This window comes from Sycon ciliatum, chromosome 9, assembly GCF_964019385.1.
Source record: "Sycon ciliatum chromosome 9, ocSycCili1.1, whole genome shotgun sequence".
Lineage (NCBI taxonomy): Eukaryota > Metazoa > Porifera > Calcarea > Leucosolenida > Sycettidae > Sycon > Sycon ciliatum.
This window is the reverse complement of record NC_088651.1, coordinates 879,495-901,409: the sequence shown is the minus strand read 5'-3', so window position 1 is coordinate 901,409 and position 21,915 is coordinate 879,495. Positions and strand designations below refer to the sequence as shown.

Here is a 21,915-nt window from a genome sequence, read left to right as displayed (position 1 = left end):
GTTTCTGGCGGCGGGTGGCATGGAGTAGGTATGTTACTACTCCCTGGCAACGGAACCTGAGAACGGGGCCCGGGGCTAATAAAACCATGCACTGCAAACAGAACCAGCGGTGGTAGTTTCATGCACACCTGTGCGTGTGTGATTGGATTGCATTGTCATTGAGTAGTGGACACACTGGTACTGGGTACATGTAGAACCGAAGTGTACCCAGTGCATGTGAGCTATGTGTGCGAAAACCAGTAAAGGCCAAGCAGAAAATGCCGCAGAATAATCCCCAGGGAGTAGTAAAAATACCACTCCCTGGTCGAGACCAAGAGCGAGGTGCAAAGCAGAGAATGTGTCTACACGAAACGGCGGTACAACGCCGCCGTACCGGACAAGCAGAAAAGCGTTTTCAAAGAATCGCTAAACACCAGAATAAATTAAAAATAGTACAATCTAAAAAATGTCCTCGCACACCAAAGTTTCGGAATATTGGCATGGCAGCGAGCTACTTCCACACATAATTATGCCATAGCAAAGGAGTAAACATCGCTGACATAATTGCTGCCGGAAGTCCTAGAATAGGACAGTGCTGTTCGCCGGATTTGCTGACACGCTGACACCGCACTCATAGTGTGTAGTATTCCAGACGAGCCAGTAGCTGACCAGTGACAAGCCGTGGCAAGCTAACGATATCATACAGCACTGACTGTGTTGATGTGTGCAGCAGTTTACTGTCATCGTACTGCACTACAATAAAATTATACAGTACAGTGAGACCATGTCATGTCATACTGGTCAGAAGCGTGATGACATCATGCTGAACTGGTCAGAAGCACGATGATGTCATGCCATACAGGTTAGAAATGTGATGACATCATGCCATACTGGTCAGAAGCATGATGACGTCATATCCCCTCATTCAGAAGCGTGATAATTTCATACTATTCTGGTCAGAAGCAATGTCATAATGCTCAGAAACATGAGGATGTCATGCTATAGCCTATAGTGGTCAGGAGCGTGATGACGTCGTGTCATACCGACCAGTGCAGCAGCTTCAATCGTGCCATACTGGTCAAAAGTGTGATGCCGGCATTCCAGATGACGTCATACCGGTCAAGAAATAGACGACGCTACGTGATACCGGTGGTCAGAAGTGCAGTGATGCCCCGCACACTTGCCGCAGTGCAATCACATTGCAGCACAGCAGACTTTGCAGTGCCACTGTCCAGTGCGACCATGCTAGGCCATTACAGGTACAGACATGCTCACACTGGCCAGAAGCTTCAAGCATGCATGCCATACTGGCCAAAAGCGTGATGCTGGCATTCTGTATAATGTTATACCCAGTACTGGCACGTACTGTGGTGTTGAGAAAAGTGCCGCCGCCATGTGCAGACACGTTCACCCGCCTATAGCAGTGCACGTGTTCTCCTTCTTGCTTACATAGGGTAGGCTGCTAGTCCGGCAATCCAACAGGTCTGGAGGCGTGCAGTCGGAGTGTAGAGTCGATGCACGCAGCAGCGCGCACAGTAGGAGATAGGGTCATTTGGCAGTGACGGCAACGTCGAGCACAGTGATCAGGAGTGTGCTGTACGGCTGACTGCACAGTAATACAGCAGTACAGCAGAGGCACGCACCGGTAATCAACACCAACAAGCCACAGTGCCCTACGGCTACGATCCAGAACGGACCAATGACATCACCACAAAAGAGGACGATGATGCTGTACGGTGCTGGGTCAGACTGCACAGCAGTACAGCAGAGGCACGCACCGGTAATCGACACCAAAAGCCATAGTGCCTTGTGATCCAGAATGGATCAATGGCATCATCACAAAAGAGGATGATGATGTAACGATGATGTCATCATAATCGAGGTGCTGCAAGGTCCAGGGTCAGCAGTCAGCACAACGCATGAGTGCTTCGAAAGACACCGTCAGACTCATCACAGCTTGATGACATCATTGCACAGCCAAATGACAGCATCAAATGCCGCACGATGACATCGATGTTGCAGTCATCGCCACAAGACGAGACGACCAGCCACTTGCGGAGGAATGATCGCTACTCCTCCGTGGGAATGAGCTCATTAATTAGGGAATCTATCGAGTGTCTTACACACTCGACCAGCTGCGAGAGGACAAACTTGGATTCGGTCATGTGGAGGCGTAGCACTTCGATGCGACTGTCGACGGCACTCAGTGTCGCCGAAATGGACGCAACGAGAGGTCGATAACGAGCAAGCTCATTCGCTTCAGTGCTGGTGGGCAGTGGCGCTAATCCGAGGCGTGGCGAACTCCCGAATTCGCCGAAAGCACGAGCGAGAAGTGTGATCATCGTTGGAAACGTATCGTCATTCCCTGCCGTCTCCACGGCTGCTCTAAGCTGCCGATCGTCCAACGCCAGTGCGAACGTGCGAAGTGCGGCATTAGCGAACGGGGAGGTGAGCCCGGCCATGCCAATAACACTGCTGATAGTGTGTTCTGTCGCTGCCTGTGGCTGAGAGTAGTGCTCTGCGGCTGCCTGCCTACACTCCAGCACTGGTGAGTCATTGTGTTGATCTTGTTTGTTGCTGCTGCTGCTGTCTGATTCCACCCCCTCTGAGAGTGGGCTATTATTAGTGTTGGCGTCTGTCTCGCCATATGGTGGTGCCTGGTAGGGATCGCTTTCTGCTTGTCCAAGTGCCTCTCGCCTGCTGCTGTCTGAAGTCACCCCCTCTGAGAGTGGGCTATTGTTAGTGTTGGCATCTGTCTCGCCATATGGTGCCTGATCGGGATCGCTTTCTGCAACATCGTTGACCGCGTCGTGTACACCGTCGCCAAGGCCATCGCCAGGCGTGTGAACATCTCCACGGTCGGCGTCAACCGGACCCTGTCCCTCGTCTGACAAGAGCACTTGGTCACCATGAGTCATAGGCACTTGGCCATCATCAGTCGTAAGCACTTGGTCATCATCGGTCGCATGCTCCTGCCCGATATCATACTCTTCTTCCTCATCTTGAGCTAGCTGCTGCTCAACCACTTCCTCTACTGGCTCTAGGTGTTGTCGGTCAAAGCGCTCTGCGTCGTACTGCTCTTCTGTTGTTGTTTCAGCTAGTTGCGGCTCAACCGCTTCCTCCAGATGTTGTCGGCCAAAGTGTTCTGCATCGTACTGCTCTTCCGTTGCTGCGTCAGCAAGCTGACTAGCATGTTCCTCTTGCGGGATACTGTGTGTGTTAGAGTCATCATCTGGCTGATCGGGGTGCGATGGATCAAGCTGCTGAGCATACCCTTCTTCATCATGGCCGTTGTGATGTTCACGCACGTCCTCCTGGTCAAGCCATGGCTGATCATTGTAGTCGAGCCACGGCTGATCTTCTTGGTCAAGCCATGGCTGTTCATCCCGGAGATCATCAGCTGCCGAATAACCTTCTGCGCCTACAATGTCTGATGTTGGATCACCTGGCTCTGCCTGGGGTGGCGGGTCATGCGCTTGATCCGGACTGGATGGATGCATAGTATTCGCCCGCACGACGTCATCATCCGCAGTCATGATGTCATCACTGTCAACAGTGATGTCATCACCACGGGCGATTACGTCAGGATTGCTTCTGCTGCTGCCGCTGCTGGTGGTGTCGAAGACGTTTGCTTGCTGGGCCGTGCGATCATTCAAGCTGCTTGCAGCATCACTATCCTCCCGCACTGCCAGATTCACAACCCTGGAGTGGGCGTCTTTCATGGCAACTACAATAGCTTCGGCTTCCTCCGCATGCACGGGTTGGGGTGCGTTTGCCTCGCGCTCACATGCGGACATTTGCGCTACTCGAGCGCGCTCAAAGTTCGCTTGAAGCCAGCCCAACAGCTCAGACATCCTCGCTCGTACCGACGATGGTGTGACGACCAATGGTGTTGAGTGCAGGATAGAGTCTTTCTCCAGACGTGCCATTTGACGCACGACACGAAGGCGCGCCAGATCACGCGATACGGCGATACTGAGCGTCTTTAGAGCGCGCTCATGTTGCAGTCTGTTGACTTCTGCTCGCAGTGCCGTGAAGCGGTCTGCGAGATGTTGGCGAGTTTCCGTGAGGTCCTTCAACCATGCACTGCTGTTCCGGAGGTCGGACGTGACCACACGCGTGTGCTCAACGGCTTCCTCGAGCTGCAGAGTAGCATGGAGTACCACGGCAAGCATGGGCACAGGCACATGCACACACATACCCACCCACCCATACATACGTTAACACACACACACACATACACACACACACACACACACACACACACACACACACACACACACACACACACACACACACACACATGCACACACACACAATACATGCATACTTTATAAAAGCTGGAATACGATGGTTCAATAGGCATGGCGGACATAAAAGCAGCTCCGAGGGATGACATTCTTGCTGACAAGGTCACAAAGGTGCATACATACGGACAAAAAATAAATAATTTACAGAACTCAGCGTTCAAACTAGCTGCTACCTACAATAACTGCATCTAGATTTGACTAGGCAAGCCTGTGCAAGTCAGGCTAAACCTGGATAAAACCGGCCAATCATAGATAAACCTGGACAAATCCGAGGAAAAAAACTGGACAAGTCCGGAAAATCAGAGTTAACGTGGGGCAAGCTGGTTACGCTGGCAACAGTTCTACTGTGAACACGGCCCTTGTTCTGCATTTCCTTTTCTCCAAGGTCCCTCACTGACTCAAACGCTCAACATGGTCTCTTCGCTGCATACGTCACTAAAAGTGTTCACCAAAATTTTTCGGGCATGGCCCATGGCTGCAATGGAGTCTGTGTGTACTTAGGGTTGTTCCTTTTCTTAGATATGCTAAAGGTGTGTGGGTTCACAGGAAGCGTGAGTTCCGAAGTCTAAAGAGAATGTTGAACGGTCTCTGCTGGGATGACGACTACACCATAGCTCAGTGGTTAGAGTATCTCAGGCCTCGGGAGAGGATCCCTGGTTTGAGTAATGGTGATGACAGTCAAGTTTTCTTCAGACTTTTCCCGTTTGCATCTCTCCCTCAAACCAACGAGTATTTTCTTAGAGAAAAAAATACGTTGGAATAATTATTGTGAAATGAGTTTGACTTTTGCAGTGTTAATGGAAGAAAGCATGTGGGCTCTACTCTTAACTGTTTATGAAACTGCAGGAAGCCTCCCCACTTTTACTTAGAAAAAAAATACTGTCCGTACCTTCTGTGAAGCAGCACGTCGATTTAGTTCAGCATCTGTTTCCTGTTGCTCCGACATCCACCGGGGCTGGACGTGAGCATGCTTGAGCTGCGCACTGAGGTGCCGTGCGTGCGTGTCCATCTGGCGTACCACGTGCAAGCGCTGCTCCTGCTGGAGGCTTTGGTGTTGGCTTTCGTCAGAGCATTGTGATGGTTGTGGGGACACAGGTGTTGGCTCCTGTCCTTGATCGTTGCTCGTCTCTACCGTGGTACGTGTGTGCGTTGGTGAGCACGTGCTACTGTTGCGGTGTCTCTCTAGATAGTAGGTGAGGAAGTGCTGCAGGTGTTGTGGGTCAACGGGAGCGGTGCTTGGGTAGCGTAGTGCTGGGCTGCGTCTGCAGGAGAGAGAGAGAGAGAGAGAGAGAGAGAGAGAGAGAGAGAGAGAGAGAAAGAGAGAGAGAGAAAGGGAGAGAGAGAGAGAGAGAGAGAGAGAGAGAGAGAGAGAGAGAGGGAGAGAGAGAGGGAGAGAGAGAGAGAGAGAGAGAGAGACATGTAGGTTACATGGCAATGCAAAGCGGTGCATGTGAAGATATGCCGGGAGTAATATACAAGACTGTACGAACCTTCCTATGGGCCACGTTCGTGCACGTGCACACATGCACATACACACACCAGCACAAACACACACACATACACACACAAAAACACCCGCATCCACCCCCCCTGTACACACGCTCAAGCACACAAGCACACACACTCACCCTCCGGCAAGAAACAGGACGAATGCCGGCAGTCTTGGTGGTGTATATCTACCAGGCAGACTGTTCCGGTCCATGCGAATCCTGTGGACAGGAAGAACACAAGAAGGAGTTAGCGACTCAACGGAACACATGAATCAGCACAACAGCGGACAAGCACAAGCACGGTTTCCCAACTCTTAGTGACATGCCTGTGCGTGTATCCGGGTGATGTCATACACGTACATGTACTGTAAAACCGGAAAATTTCGGTGCAGATTTGTTTTCGGTAACTTCGGTACAGGTAATTTTTACCTAAAATAAAATGTGACCTAAAATTCAACTATGCCATGCCACACAGTGTGCAAAATGCATTTTTGGATCTGGAAAACTGGTTTACCGAAATTTCGCGCCACCGAACCGTTGATTTTGGGAAATACCGAAAGTATTACACCACCAAAAATTCCTGGTTTTACAGTAGATGGGTGAAAGCACTCTATTCCGAAATGCTTCTGGACGTACCGTGCAAACACTAGCGCGTCGTCCATCCAGAGAAGCTTGGCAGTCTCCACAAATGTCACCAATGAGGCCATGGACAGGCCCAGGGAGGGGAGGTGGTACATCAAGCACACGTGCTGAGCAGGACGGGGGAAAAAACAACACAAAGAAAAGTTATTTATGAAACCAGGCCTGAAAATTTGCTAATCCAGAACCCTGCCTACTACAGTAAAATCTCCATAGCACAAATGGCGCCGTTTTATAAAGGTATCACTGCATCTGTAGCAGTGGGTGTGTTCGATTGCTGCCATGAATCGAGTCATGAATGGAATCTAGTGGTTCGATTTCATGTCATGAGCCCTGTAATTGGTCCGGAATCCATTCACCCTATTCACATGAATGTGAGGGCCATCGCTCTGGACAAGCCTACATGGAGAAATCTGGCCGACAATCCATGATCTGGCGTCACAGGTCATCAGTGCGCCGTGTTAATAATTACCTTGATAATGGAATTTGATCATAGGAGATAGGACAGAAGCGGAACGTATAATTATACCCACATAATTATATTATTACGCGTGCTGTGGTATTATTATTATTATTATTATTATTATTATTATTGTAGAAGAGAAAAGGACATATGGATACGAGTTAAGAGTAACTCTCCATCACTGTAACATGATACTTTATACAGTCTTAACTCGTATCCATATGTCCTTTTCTCTTCTACATTTATTTATGGCTCAACATCCGAGTTTCATATTATTATTATTATTATTATTATTACAGCGAGTGATGAGAATAGTCAGGGGCGATTCATGAATGGATTCAAAACGCACTCACTAGACTAGCTTGGAATCACCAGCACGCTGCTCCGGCTTCCCACTGTATTGTCATGTCTCCCCTTTGGTTCTGTCTTCCCACTCCGTTCTCTGCTGGACTGTGTATTTCAGTAAAAAAAAACTAAAAAAAACTAGAAATACTTGAATCCCAAAACAAAACAATACCACTGTTTCCCACACAGCGCTAACCTTTGTGCTGTTCTGAACCAGAGTGGGGAAAGAGTCCGACGACACCTCCATGATGTGCGCATGCGTTGCAGATGACACTGTCATTGTCTGCTGTTGCTGCTGCTGCTGGTGATCATCTTCAGCAGTGCTGTCAGGGGATGTGGTTGGCTCACGAGCGGACGGGGGCTCGGACCGATGACTTGCCTTCAGCACTCCGGTGGTGTAGTTGCGGATAAAATCGTCTGCGGACACAACAAACGTATTACAACTGTCCCTCATCAGCCCAGAACTCTGCACGCGAACACCTTCGATACACCCGGGACAGGGTTATTTGACCTAGGCAACGCTATTGTGGGTTGATGCTACCAGCAATCTCACAACATGCTCAATGACCAGCCCCCCCCCCCCCCCCACCAAACAGGGATATAGGGCTTCGAAGTGTGACGTCAGGTCGTTGACCACTTCGTAGCGACTGGGTACAACCAACTATTGCGCCCCTTAGAACGTGGTGTTTTCGCAGAGAAAATTTCAAATTTTACATTATGGCCTGCACAGATCAGAGTGATACCGCACGCGAAGTACACGGATACATGGGCCACGGTCAGCTAAATCATGTCCTTGGGGTTTCGAAAAAAATTGAGGAACGACGGAATGAAAACATGTTTCTGCCGAGCGCGTTTGTCAGCGCTTCATTCATCAACCGGTAGCAGTCATCTTCTCGAAATACTTACTTCGTTCAAACAATTGTTTGGCGGTCTAGTTCAAGTAGCTGGCGAGCAAAGTGACAATGTATGCAGCAAAGGACTCACTCATAAGGGTGCCGGTCAGTTTTCCAAGAGCTTCACTGACAACGTAACTATTGCCAGCCTGCAGCACACACACACACACATACACACACACGCACACGCACACACACACACACACACACACACACACGGCGACAACAACGACGACGGCGACGACAATAAACAACAACAGCAACAACAGCAGCAGCATTAACAACAAGGATAAAGATTTGAAACAATACATGCAAATACCCCCCCCCCCCCCCCCCCCCCCCGCACACACACACACGAGTTGCACAACAAAATACAAACAACAGGCACAAGCATACAGCTAATTATAATCGATCATCCACCAACATTTCTACAGTGACATTGGGCGCAGAAGAAGAGGGTGCTCCGCTTTAGGCTAGTGATAATCTTATTTTCAAAATTCCAGCGTCTTCGTAAAGCAGCCTTTAGGCAACTGATCACCCACCAACAACCAGTTACCTGGCCATGTCTTGGGCAGATCCTACCTGCGAGTTACAAATGTGCAGTACACGTACAGTGTATCATACATGCTTGAGGTAGTGTTGTGTAATCCTGCACCCCCCCCCCCCCCCCCCCCCCCCCCCGTACACACACCCACATGTTTCCAGGAAGCGAGGTACGCATGATTCACATAACGTACTCGTTGAATCAGCCTTGAAGACAAACCTTGACAAGCACCCAGAATGTGAAAAAGCATTTAAAAAATATTAATTTATTGCAACGGCAGCTGCAGCCAGTTCAACACCATGCACACCATGCGTGCACGCACGCGTGCACCCCCCCCCCCCCCCCACACACACAAACAGATCATTACCTTGCTATCAACAATAACCAAGGCGGTGGTGGTCGGCGAAGAGCTACCACTCCTCCAGCCCAGGCGCCGTGCCAGCTCATCAAACTCAGTGATGTCCGCAAACCGATAGCGCAGGCGGAGCAGTTTCCTGGCCTCGGGGGAGCGGTGGCGAGCTTGCCCATGCAGGGCGTCACAGCGACACACCTGGTAGCGTTGGCAGCGCGTGAACGAAGCGTTACTGCATGCCCTGGCGTGAGCATCTGCAACAGGACCAGACAAAATACAGTCATAGGAAGCAGTTTTTGATTGGTCCGGCCATACGCTAGCCGTTTATAATTTATAGTAAAGATTGACCGGAGGGTGTACCCAGTGTGCTGACAGTGCTCAACACCGCGGAGGCAGAGCGTAATATTGTTGCCTGATGATTGCGACAGCATGGAACTTCAAGTCGCAGCAAACAAGCCCTGATTGACTAAAGAACAGGACCGAGGAACTACAAGTTACGCTATAATGTACACTAACACCACTAGTTACTAAACAATCAGCTCATGCGATAACATTGCACGACACTGACCGCGTCCTTTGTCTTTTCTATACATTTACCCCTTGGCTCTCCACCCCGAGTCCATTCTTTTATACAGTTTGTGTATGATGTGGCGGGTGCACATAACCTCCTCAGCAGTAAACAGTACTAAACACACGTTGGTGGCTAAAAAGGTTGGTCCGGCCATGACCTGACCAACCGGACCGGCTCTGCCGGGCCTGAGAATACAGTCATAGGAATTGGTGTACTAGCACACGTTGCTGTACGCTCAGTGAGAGTAGAGTGTTCTTGATAAGCCGTGTCGTGGGACCAAATCACTCATTGTGACTCAAACCAACCAAGATCAGGAAGGAAAAGCTAGATGGGTAAGGAAAGGCTAGGCGGCCAATGAATACATGTAGCTACAGTGCGTTTCAAAATTAAAAAAAGCATCCTGGCGATCGTGCGGCGAGTTTGCCGCTTTACCGCAGCTGCCTGGAAAAACTCGCTTTTTTATTTATTTTTACTAACAAACATAGCCCTACTAATAATCAGGGAGAGCTAGAGAGGACAACTGAAGTGACGCTGGACAACAAGACAAAGGGGAGCAGGGGCGATGTGCCGATGTGGTTGGCGAGGCTCATCCGACCGCTGTCGACTCGAAGAAATATTCCGCGAGAAATGGCTAGCTCACGTAACTACGTCTGGCTGTACAACAAACAGAAGCTAGTTAGACAGCTAATGAAAAGCTAGATGGCAGAAAACAACTCACCGAACACAATGAACGCCTTGGTTTCGAGACTGAGCTCAAGCATGCACCGCTTGTGCACCACCGCCAAGAACACCTTGCCAAGCATAATAGCAGGTGTCGACGACAACGACGATGACGGCAATGGTGGAGATTCTTCCGGCACATGGCCTTCGTCATGATCTTGCCCTGCGCACACACACACACAGCGACAAGAGGAAGGCCGCGAAACTTGCAAATACGCTCATGACCTTTCGTACAATTCCATAATCGGGCGAAAAAATCGGCCTACATAATACTGTGGACCAGGCATTAGCAAGAGTGTGTCTTACCACTCAGAGTACAGTGAAACCTGCCTAAGATGACCGCTCAAGGGACCTTCTACACGTGGCCTCTGTTAGCAGGTGGCATCCTCATCCTGGGTCATTTGACTGGAAATAGCATCCCGGCTTGGTCCTGGTCGCACTGGTCTTGTGGGACAGGTGGTCGCCTTATCCAAGTGGTCGCCTTCACAGGTTTCACTGTAGAGTAAAACCTGTCAAGGTGACCACACGGATAAGGCGACCACCTGTCCTAGAAGACCACTTCAACAAGGACCCTGATGTACCAAGGGATACCGGATGCCAGTCAAATGACCCTGGATAAGGAGGCCACCTGATTACAGAGACCACATTTTGAAGGTCCCTTGAGCGGTCGTCTTAGACAGGTTTCACTGTACGTACTAACGAGATCCTCTGCAGGCATATCTGCATCAGACACATACGAGGCATTACAGCCTCAACAGAACTTGGCATAACAAAGAAAGGTCATTTGTCAAAACGTTGGATTTACTTCCTCGTCACATTTACATTTCTTATAGTCTCTGGCTGGACCAATCCAGGGGCATACAGTAAAACCTGTCAAGGCGACCACTCGGATAAAGTGACCACCTGTCCTTGAAGACCACTGAAACCACGACCAAGGGATGCTATTTCCAGTCAATTGACCCTGGATAAGGAGGCCACCTGGTAATAGAGACCACATTTTGAAGGTCCCTTGAGCGGTCGTCTTAGACATGTTTACTGTAGCTCGCACATCTGCTGTGTGACTACCATAATGCCAGGGCCCATGACCAGAGCATACATGCGATGTGGTGACTATGTGCCACTGGCAACCTCATGGTCGCCATTTTGCCTATTCCGACTATGCAGTACCCATGGCGGCCATCTTTGTTGGCATGGTGACTGACAAGACTACACTGACTATACATGAGCTACACGCCTGCAATCACACGGATGAACTAGCCATGACAAGGACGAGCCGGCCATGACAAGGACGAACCAGCCATCACCAGTCTACATTTTCACTAACCTGTTCCACTATCCCATTGCTGCTCCTCTTCTTCTTCTTCCTGCTGCTGCTGCTGCTGCTGCTGCTGTTGTTGTTGTTGTTGTTGTTGTTGTTGTTGTTGTTGTTGTTGTTGTTGCTGCTGCTGGTAATCATACCCATGCGGGTAGATATGGCACAGTTTTTTGGGTATGTGTTGCAGGTTGTGGCTGAGTCTGGTTGGCTCGCGTTGGCAGCAGCGCGTGTGCGTGTCTGCCGGGAGCTGAGAGCAAGTGTGCCGGCATTGGCAGTTTGGCAAGGCTACGCGTCGAAACTGTGTGTGTGTGCACGTGCACATGCGTGTGTGTTTGCAGAATGGACAGGCATACACATACATGGCCATACACACAGTCATTTGAACGTGCGCGCGCACACACGCACGCACGCACACACACATCCACACCCACACATACAGACAAGCACATAAGTCAGCAGGCTGCCACGTCACATCGGCTTCCACATGTACCGGAATAAAGCCGGACTTCAGTAAGCAAACATTGCGGTACATCAACACAAAAATGCAACAGCAGTGTCAGTTGAACTCAAATCCCCATTGCTTGGCCTTACCAATTTGAGATAAGTCTCTCGCTTGGCTGTATCGTTGAGCGGAATGAAGAGCAGGAGAACGGGACCGTGCTTAAAGACCATGTGATGTGACTCACGCGCAACGTATTCAACCACACACTGCACACATGTAAGAGACGACACATCAAGAACATTTAAATACCGGTATGCACATAATGTAGAAGCCATACAGGTGACGCTTGAGGAACGCAACAATTTATATGCACATTTCTTCCAAATTTGAGTAAATCACATTTCTGGCTCTTTACACGCACCAACGCACCGACGCACCCACCCACACCCATGCACACACATACACATGCATCCACGCACGCATGCACACACACACCCCCCCCCCCCCACACACACACACACACCCACACACACACACGCACACGCACACACACGCACACACGCACACACACACACACACATACACACATACACACATACACACCCACACGCACACCCATCCCGTATGATGTGGGTTAGGGAAGAGGGAACATAAAACACACAGATGACACTTCAACACCTGTATGACTCTAAACGTACACTTGGCGGTGCACCGGCAGCAAGGTGCTCGATATCGGCACGGCGGATCCTGCCAGTGAGTTCCTACAAATACACAACACACACACACACACAGACAGACAGGCGGAGAGACAGAGAGACAGACACACACATGTACAGAGAGACAGACAGACACACAAACACACACACGCACACACACACATACAAAGACATACACACACACACACACACACATGCACACACACACACGCACACACACACACACACACGCGCGCGCACGCACACACACACAGGCAGTGTACAGAGAGAACAACATTGTCACCGGCTTCACTGAACCAAGGCCAGGTTACCTAACGGTTAACACAATCTTGTAGGAGAAAGAAAATACTCACACAGAAAACACTCACACAAATTCTGTTTTACAATCCATAGTTTTCGCACTTCGAGTAACAACATACAAGCAAATGAGACCAATTGGCGATGATGGAATAACTGTGGTAGTATAGTTCGCCGCACTTAGCGAAGAGTTAGCGCACCACTCCTGCACAGCATGACCCACCTTTCTCTCTCCTATCGCGGTCAGCAGGGTAACCGACGGTGGCACCGACGTCAGATTGAGAAACCGCGCCACCGTCGGGCTGCTCGTGACGCCGTACTGGACATCGTAGAGTGGCTGCGAGCCTACAGGCATGGGTGCAAGAACACAGGATACGGCATTGAATGACGTACGGATCTTTGTCATGTTACTAGATTCGTGTTGAATGTGACCATGTCACGTGGACAGTGGAATGAGTGGAACCAAGAGAACATAACCAAGAGTGTGCAACTCGACGATCCCCCAGCTCACGGGGGAAGTTTTTTTATGACATCAGTCTTTGGCGGCGGTTTGGCTCACTGATGCCATCATGCGTAGCCAGAGATCAAAGTACAAAATGATTTGTACAGTACATGTACAGCTACCAGTGGCGGATTTAAAGGGGGGGGGGGGGGGCGAAGGGGGCACGTGCCCCCCCCCCCCTTCAGAAGGACCGACTTTTTTTTTTTACTGATCTCGATCGAAACCGAGCTCGCGCGCACTTCCTGTGTAGATGACAAGGCCCAGTCGCTGTACTGCATGCACTGTACACATTCATGCACTGGTTCACCGGGTCCGTAGATCGATACGCGGTACGCGTGTACTGAACTTGTGAACTGTCAACTCTCGTCGCGTCGATCTGTATTCCGCGATCCGCGATCCGTGCGCACCAGAACTACGGTTTTGGTCTAGTACTGCACTGTACTCGTAGTACGAAAACAAAGACGGTACAAGTGCAAGTACACAGTCCAAAACTTCGCATGGCAATGCGTAGATTTTCCTGCCCTTGCCTTGCAAACTTCACTTGCCTTGGCGTTCCAGAACCTCGTTGTTTTACAGCAGTTCGAAAATGAAGAGAAGGAAGCAACTTATCTCGTTTGATTCGCTGCCACCTGCGAAGGAAGCTAGGACAGCTGCTAGTGGATGTGCCGCTCGTGAGGATGTTATGTTGTAAATGTCGTAGAGTCCAGTCCCCCCACGGAGCAGATCGCAGCGTCGTCAGCCGAGGACATGGATTGTCAGAATGCAGTTGAACTGGAAGTGATGGAGGACGATGACAGTTCGAACCAACAAGTTATCACCGAGTCTCCAGTTGTCGGTGAGAGTGAGAGTCGTACTTTGAGTGGTAGTGTACAAGTCGAAGAGACACCGCCAGGTGCATTAGCTGCTGCTGCTGTGACTGGCCTGGAGACGAATGACATTGGAGATCTGGCGTCTACAGCGTCAACTCTCGCTCCTGATGTCAAGCTTCGGCTTGTTCATCATCGCACTCCGGGTCCAGACGTCGTCCTGCCGTCCAAAGAGTACAAGGACTCCAAGAGAACAAGCGGTGTTTACACGAGGCACTGCAAACGCGACTGGTTTGCAATGTTTGATTTTATTTCCTACTCGGAGAATGCGAAAGGGATTTTCTGTCTACCATGCGTTCTCTTCCCTGCTGCAACTGCGCATGGTGGTGCGAGGAAAGCTTCCATCCTCGTGTCCAAGCCCTTGATCAATTGGAAAGATGCTGTAGCTGATCTGAAGCAGCACGAGAAGCTGCAGTATCACCTGGACTCTGCCACAAAGCTAGCAGCATTCTGCAAGAGTATGGAGAAGCCAGCTGCTCGTATCGATTGTCAGCTATCGTCTATCACCCAACAGCGAATGGAGAAGAATCGCAAGGTTATCGGCTCCATAACAAAGTGTTTGGAACTATGTGGCAGGCAAGGGATTGTTCTCAGAGGCCACCGTGATGATAGTACTGCCGAGGATGAGTTCCACAAAGGCAAGCTCAAAGCCGTCATAAATTTCCGCGTCAGCTCCGGTGATACGGTGTTGGAAGAGCACCTGGCATCCTGCGGCAGGAATGCCACCTACATATCAAAGACATCGTAGAATGATCTGCTCCAGTGCATGGGTGACGTGATTCGCGACGCCATTGTGAAGAACATCAAGTCCAGCCACTACTATGCCATACTAGGTTGTTAGAACAAGTTTCCCAATCTGTTGGTCTTGAATCTGTTCGCCTTGATTTCCAAACGTGTGTGTGGTGAGTGCTGTTTGCCACGAAGTATCAAGTGCTGGCTGCTTTCCAACGCAATCACTGCTGCTAGCTGAACTAATAGTACGAGTATTTCACACTTGCATACCAGCATTAGAAATTAATCATTTTACTATACAACTTGAACTAAATAATTACATCAATACATAAAACAGGTCTTTTTCCGTTTGGTTGGTACAATTGCTGATTGTTATATTATACCAATAGTGCCCATACATTTACATGTTCGAGTATGACAAAAGTCATTGTAAAAGTAAACTTGTTCCATTGAGCCTGTAGTGTGCCCCCCTTGTTTCGGATCCTGGATCCGCCACTGGCTACGGTAGTCGAAGCAGAACAACGGACGATAGATCGATGTGTCTTGAACCTGACGAACTCTCACCGTATCTACAAAACAAGCGCGGGAAAGCATACCCACTTCGTCATGCTTCTGCCAAAGAATGACGCAATAAAAAATTCCGCCGTGGGTGAACCCATCGCAGCTCAAGATAGGAGTTGCACACTCTTGGTTATGTACCGGGTACGCTTGGTGGAACCAATATGGCCGACATCATGTGACCCATAGAGTGGTCTGTTCACATCAGTTTGTCATGTGACTAAACTTGTGCAGAAAATGACCATGGCATGTTTTTACATTTTATTATTGGCTCAGTATCCGTACTATCCGAGTTAAAATTTTGTACCGAAGTCACCGAAAATAAAACCTCCACCGCGTGGGTTTTGTAAAAATAAAATAAAAGAATAAAAAAGGACGCTGCTGGGTGAGGAAAATAAGGAACTCAAGCGCCTCGTGAGGGACATGCTGGCCCTTCAACAGACTGTTGTGAGTGTGAAGAAATTAGAGAAAGGGCAGAAATGGAAAATAAAAAAATTGGAAAAAAATCCTTCGAGCCGGATTTGAACCAGCGACCTAAAGATGACTGCACATCCCAGTGATGCGCACACTACAGTCTTCCGCTCTACCAACTGAGCTATCGAAGGGGACAAGCAAAATGCTCCGAAGAGAGAAACATGTACCGTAAAGTACCGTTGGTCTCATCCTCCAAGTTGTTGTACATCGTACTGCACTTGACAGCATTGATCTAATTCCCGCCCCCTGCCGAAAAACCAGCTGGGAAGCGACTTGGCGTGGGGGGGCGGATCAACGGTACTTTACGGTACATTTTCTGGAAAAAATTGGCTATTTTGCCACCTCTTTCTATTCCATATGTGAAGCAAGCAGAAAATCCTCTATATACTCAATCTTTCTCACTCTCTGGGTAGCTAGCCGGTTCGACTTTGTTAGGTCTCGCTAGCGGAGCTCAGAGCATTGCAAATCTTGCACGCGTCAGTGCATCCGTAGCGACTTTGTGATCGCGCATATTTTTCATGGCCAGCAATCGAGGACATCTGAGAGTTGTAATTTTTGTACTCCTCCGAGGTGTGATTTTTGGCGTGCTGGGCCAAGCACAAGGAAGCCATCTGCAAAAAAACTGCAGAAAATGGTTGTTGTTTGATCCTTTGGTGTAATCTTTGTTTCTAGTCGAAGCTTGTTGCTGTTTGGAGCAGAAACGCTGAAATTGACTATTTTCTGCATGTACTCATGTACTCAGGCATGCAGTCTCACTCGTATTTTAGCTCTTTTTCTGGAATGGATGCTGCTCTGCGCCCCTTGGTGAACATTTCCTGCGCTCGTGGAGCAGCTGAAAAGGACCACTGGTATGTCTGGTTCCTGGTTTCAAAGTGGAGAGTCGACTTTTGTGCCTTGAAAAAGGAGTAGAGAGCGATAAAGGTACGTCTGTGGCTTATTTTTGAGTGCTCCTCATACATTTTTGATCGTGATAGAAATTCTCAGACCAAAGTCAGACCAAAGTCAGCGCGATGATGGCCGTACAGTTTTCTTGTGGATTTTTCAGTTGTTTCATCTCGTATCTATGTCAGTATCGTGATGGTGAAGTGGAGAGGGCGATTTTCTTCCTCTAGGCTTCGTTCGGCCGACTTTGCTTTGTCCTCGTTGAAAAGTGATCCTGAAAAAAAGGTCGATTCGCGAAATTATGTTGATTTTCAATGTACGTGATGACATACGATTGCTGGCTATGTGTTGATTTTGCTGGCGCACAACACACTTTGGCTAGATGATCTAGTGTAGGCATGTTTGATACCCCTATCCTCACATGCATGCACGCATGTGCACACATGCATACCCCCCCCCCCCCCCCAATACAAAATTAGTGGCGGTCAATGCATCAGCTTTGCAAGCTGTTGAATGGTGTAATCCCAGCACAAGTTGCTATGTCTAACATAGCTTGTTCGCTATCATCCCTCCATAGGCAGGGGCATAAGTATACCCGTACCCCCCCCCCCATACCTCCTACACACACAGCAGCAAGACCTGCTCACCTTGCAGAAGGGCTCCCCAGGCTGCCTCACGCAGCACCCATACCCCCCCCCCCCACACACACACACATACACATACACAGCAGCAGCAAGGCCAGCTCACCTTGCAGAAGAGCTGTCCAGGCTGCCTCGCGCAGCACCTTATAAGCAGCAGCATGTTGATCAGCACCATCACCACCACCAGTGTTGTCGGTTGAGATCTGTTCACTGGGAGCATGACCTAGTACAACGTTCTGCACACAACAACAACAACAACAAAGAAACACAAAGAGCACCCGTGATCCCCTGCATGCAGCACACTTCGCTCTCAACCATTAATGTCACGTAATCTCTCATCCGTAATTATTAATGACTGCATGTGCATAGAGAGTGAATGCCTCTGCAGCGGGCATGGGATCTACCTTAGTGTCTTGTATTTAACCCTTTCACTACCCATTATTTTCGCAATTGAGTCAATTCACAGTCTACAAAATACTTCGTCGTGTGCCAATTATGGACCAAGGAGTGAAAGTGATAGTTGCAGTCGATAGTCAAGGTGTTTCTGAAGACGTAGAGCCATCATTTGTAATAATCCGACAATAGTTGAGCGTGTGACGAAATATTTAGTGATCGCCTATTGCATCAAACCACATGGATCGATATTTGAATGGCTGGTAGTGAGAGGGTTAAAGCCTGTCTTGAATAGAAGCCTGATTTTCGAGATACCCTGTCGGCACATAAGCCTGGTTTTAGTGTTGACACACATAGAAATACCTGTCTTGTATTAAAGCCTATCTCATATAGAGGCCTGTCTCATATAGAAGCCTGTTTTTCAAGATACACAGTCGGCACATACGCCTGGTTTTAGTGTTGACATACATAGAAATACCTGTCTTGTATAGAAGCCTGGCTCATGTAGAAGCCCGCAGAGTTCACCCAAAAAGTCATATCCAGTGACTGTCTGCTATAGGCCTTATTCGATAACGTGATTTTTGGACTTGCCCCCGGGGATTTGTCGTAAGCTGGGGCACGCGTACGTGAAACGAGTGGCAAGAAAGGCCCAGTTCGTACAAGGGAGTAGTAAAATACCGGTATTTTTCTACTCATATGTTCCCACGCCGAGTCCACTGTGCACTGAGTGCAGGTCTCTTGTCACTCCCTGGTTCCTGGGACTCCGGTTCACGTGATTGTGACGTTTATCGAATAAGGTCTATAGTAGACAGTTACTGGGTAAGGGAAGATACAACAGCTTACCTCATGCAGAGCAAGGGTGTGTTTCAGCATGCTGGTATCCTTGATCAGAGTAACTGGTTTCAGTACAATGCGCAGGAACAGCGTCTATCCAAGCAAACCACACACACACACACACACACACACACACACACACACACACACACGCGCACACACACACACACACACACACACACACACACACACACACACACACACACGCACACGCACACACACACACACAAATGCATGCATGCATGTATACACAGTGACACTCATACACACACACACACGCGCGCACCCCCCCCCCCCCCCCCACACACACACACACGCACACACGCATGCACACACGCACACACACAACGAATAGCGAACACGGGTTCAGGTAATGTTGTTCTCGGCAGTAGACATGTGCGCGTGTGTGTGTCTACGGCCACCCACGCGTGGGTTGAATAATCTGGCGTGTGTATTCTCTGTGTAGGTGTGTATTGATGCATGTCTGCTTGACAATCCACCTGTATTGATGTGCGCTGGTACGTGTGTGTGTGTGTGTGTGTGTGTGTGTGTGTGTGTGTGTGTGTGTGTGTGTGTGTGTGGGTGCGTGTGCGTGTTGGTCACTCACCAGAGGCCAAGATGACGGGGAGAGGTGGCCGAGGAACTTGGCCGGCTTCGTGAGATCTCCACGCCGATACACAAACAGAGCCGGGAAGGTTTGGCTGAGCAAGAGCTGTCGGCACTGTCCCGTCACACACCAGCAATTCACAGCTACAAACTGCATCCGGCCACTGGTGATAGGCTGTGTATGGTAGAATGGCAAGGTCAGTAGCAGCAGCAGCAGCAGCAGCAGCAGCAGCAGCACCACCACCACCACCACCAGCAGCAGCAGCATCAGCACCACCACCAGCAGCAGCACCACCAGCACCAGCATCAGCAGCAGCAGCAGAAGCACAGTTAATAAATCATGTGATACACACAGTAAACGGTTCTGGGAGAAGCAAATGAACGACGGCCTCCCAATACTGTAAACCGCCCAATGTTTGCGTCACTAATTTTTTTGCGATCTCTCAGAACCAGCGAGTTTACGATGGTAAATGTGTTCGCGGAGCACTGTGGCCACACATATACGCACACTGTTGAAGTTTGATTTCACGATGGTTAATATTAGCGATATGCTCTTCTCGCAAAATTAGCAAACATAAAATGATAAAATACATCGCAAACATTAGGCAGTTTACAGTACACTGCTATTGCACACATCTGGTCGCAACACCCAAAACATAGGTGCCTTGTCAAGTTACCAGTGGGACTAGAGTACTATTGGTCATCGAAGAACTGGAGCGTCAGCCTCTTAGCCTAGACCGCTCTTATTTTCACGCACAGCAGTCTATGCGCAGTTGAGTCATCGTGTATACATTGGCATCCTGTGCTTGATGAAATTCTAGCCTGTTTGTTCTGTGGCACCAGGCAGCACTGTATGGAGTGCATCGAGAATACTCTAATTTCAGAAATTTTAGGCGCTCAATATTTTCGGTATGGGGGCAAAAGGCTAAGTTAGGTGAACAGAAACTTTAGGTACAGAGAAGCAGTTCCCTATTGGATTATGTGTGTTAGTGTTTGTTTGGTGTATTGGAATTTTAGGTATGAAACAGATGCACCGAAAGTACCGAAAATAAAAGTACACTGAGAATTTGTGAAATTACAGTAGTTTGAGGCAAGCAGAACACGCTCACTTACGTCGGTGTTGATGCCGCGCGCAACACTGGCAAACACTCTGGCACCGCGCGCCGAGTAGGAGCTCCACGGCGCGTACATCATAACCGCCACGTACTCATAATGGTGGATCATGCGCGTGAGTTCCGACACGTGGCCGTCCGGGTAGTCAGCCACGTACTCACTGTCCTCACTGGCGGCCTGGAAGAGTGGCGGCAGAGAGTTGCCATCCTGGCTGCCGGGATGCGGACACTCCTTGTTGGTAGCTAGCTTGATGAACTCACATCGTGATGGTCTACAGTGTAACATAAACAGCCCACAAAGCATACAAAATAGTCTTTCAATAACCTACGAGGAGACAATAGTCGTAAAACGGCAATGAATAAAACTAATTGTGCACTCATGAGTCATAACCATGTACATGTATGAAGTCTTGATTTACATTAGTATGCATGTATATGCTATTCAACACAGCAATGAAGCAAACAAATCTCATTAGACAGCACATGCTGTCTGATGAGTGATTCACACGAAACTCCGCGTAACGGCGGAAACAGATTCGTTTGCTTCATTGCTGTGTGATCATTGTGCTATTCAACACATGTGGATCAACAATGATGATTTGATATTGGCAATACTTGTACTTCAAGTAGCTGCAAGATTCGTTCAGTTCTTATTCAGAGTTTCACAGGCAAGGGCAGCTGAGCTATTACAATATTAGTTTGTTGTTAGAACTATGCACCACGTTCAAAAGGTACATGCAATTTGCCATCATGCAAATTCTACCTGCATACAGGGAATGGGACTAAGCCCCATGGCATGAACAAATCAATGCATGACAAAACTGACCTTGAGAATAAAAACAGAAAGGACAACGACTGGAAAAATAGGAGTTTGAGAGAAATCATCTCCCTCCCCTTGTATATTCGACCTCCGGAAACTGGCTGACTTGAGAAAGAAAAAAGCCAGCCTATCGCCCAGGAATCATGGGTTTCAATATCAATATGCTATTCTATGACTATGTCTTGTAGTCATTCTGTACAGGGAAGACAGCGCCATTCTCGACAAACAGAAAAGTGAAAAGTGGTGAAGTGTGAAAGCAGATTTTGAAGTCGTAGATCTACGATCGATCGTCATCTTCAATACAACGAGCATGATCGATTCTGTTTTCTTTTGCAGTTTTGGCCCACGTGTACAGTTCAGGAGTCCGTTGCCATAGCATGAAAGCAGGACGGCGTGGACGGCTGGACGCGCCCGCTTGG

General features: G+C 49.0%; 1 protein-coding gene and 1 non-coding gene across 2 annotated transcripts; both read right to left on the bottom strand.

Annotated features, from left to right (window-relative positions):
• Positions 1-116: 116 nt before the first annotated feature.
• On the bottom strand, positions 117-21,779 carry LOC135824659 (uncharacterized). The gene is made up of 17 exons (XM_065337379.1): positions 21,503-21,779; positions 20,678-20,948; positions 19,566-19,739; positions 18,968-19,051; positions 17,838-17,967; positions 13,300-13,421; positions 12,762-12,824; positions 12,213-12,329; positions 11,631-11,919; positions 10,305-10,469; positions 9,031-9,269; positions 8,211-8,268; positions 7,423-7,643; positions 6,416-6,528; positions 5,918-5,998; positions 5,179-5,551; positions 117-4,121 (listed from the first exon to the last, which is right to left on the bottom strand). Exons 1-17 carry the CDS (start codon positions 21,559-21,561, stop codon positions 2,049-2,051), a joined length of 4,632 nt encoding a protein of 1,543 aa, XP_065193451.1. The 5' UTR covers positions 21,562-21,779; the 3' UTR covers positions 117-2,048.
• On the bottom strand, positions 16,241-16,339 carry Trnay-gua (transfer RNA tyrosine (anticodon GUA)). The gene is made up of 2 exons: positions 16,303-16,339; positions 16,241-16,276 (listed from the first exon to the last, which is right to left on the bottom strand). It is a non-coding gene; the product is annotated as a tRNA-Tyr (tRNA).
• Positions 21,780-21,915: the final 136 nt, after the last annotated feature.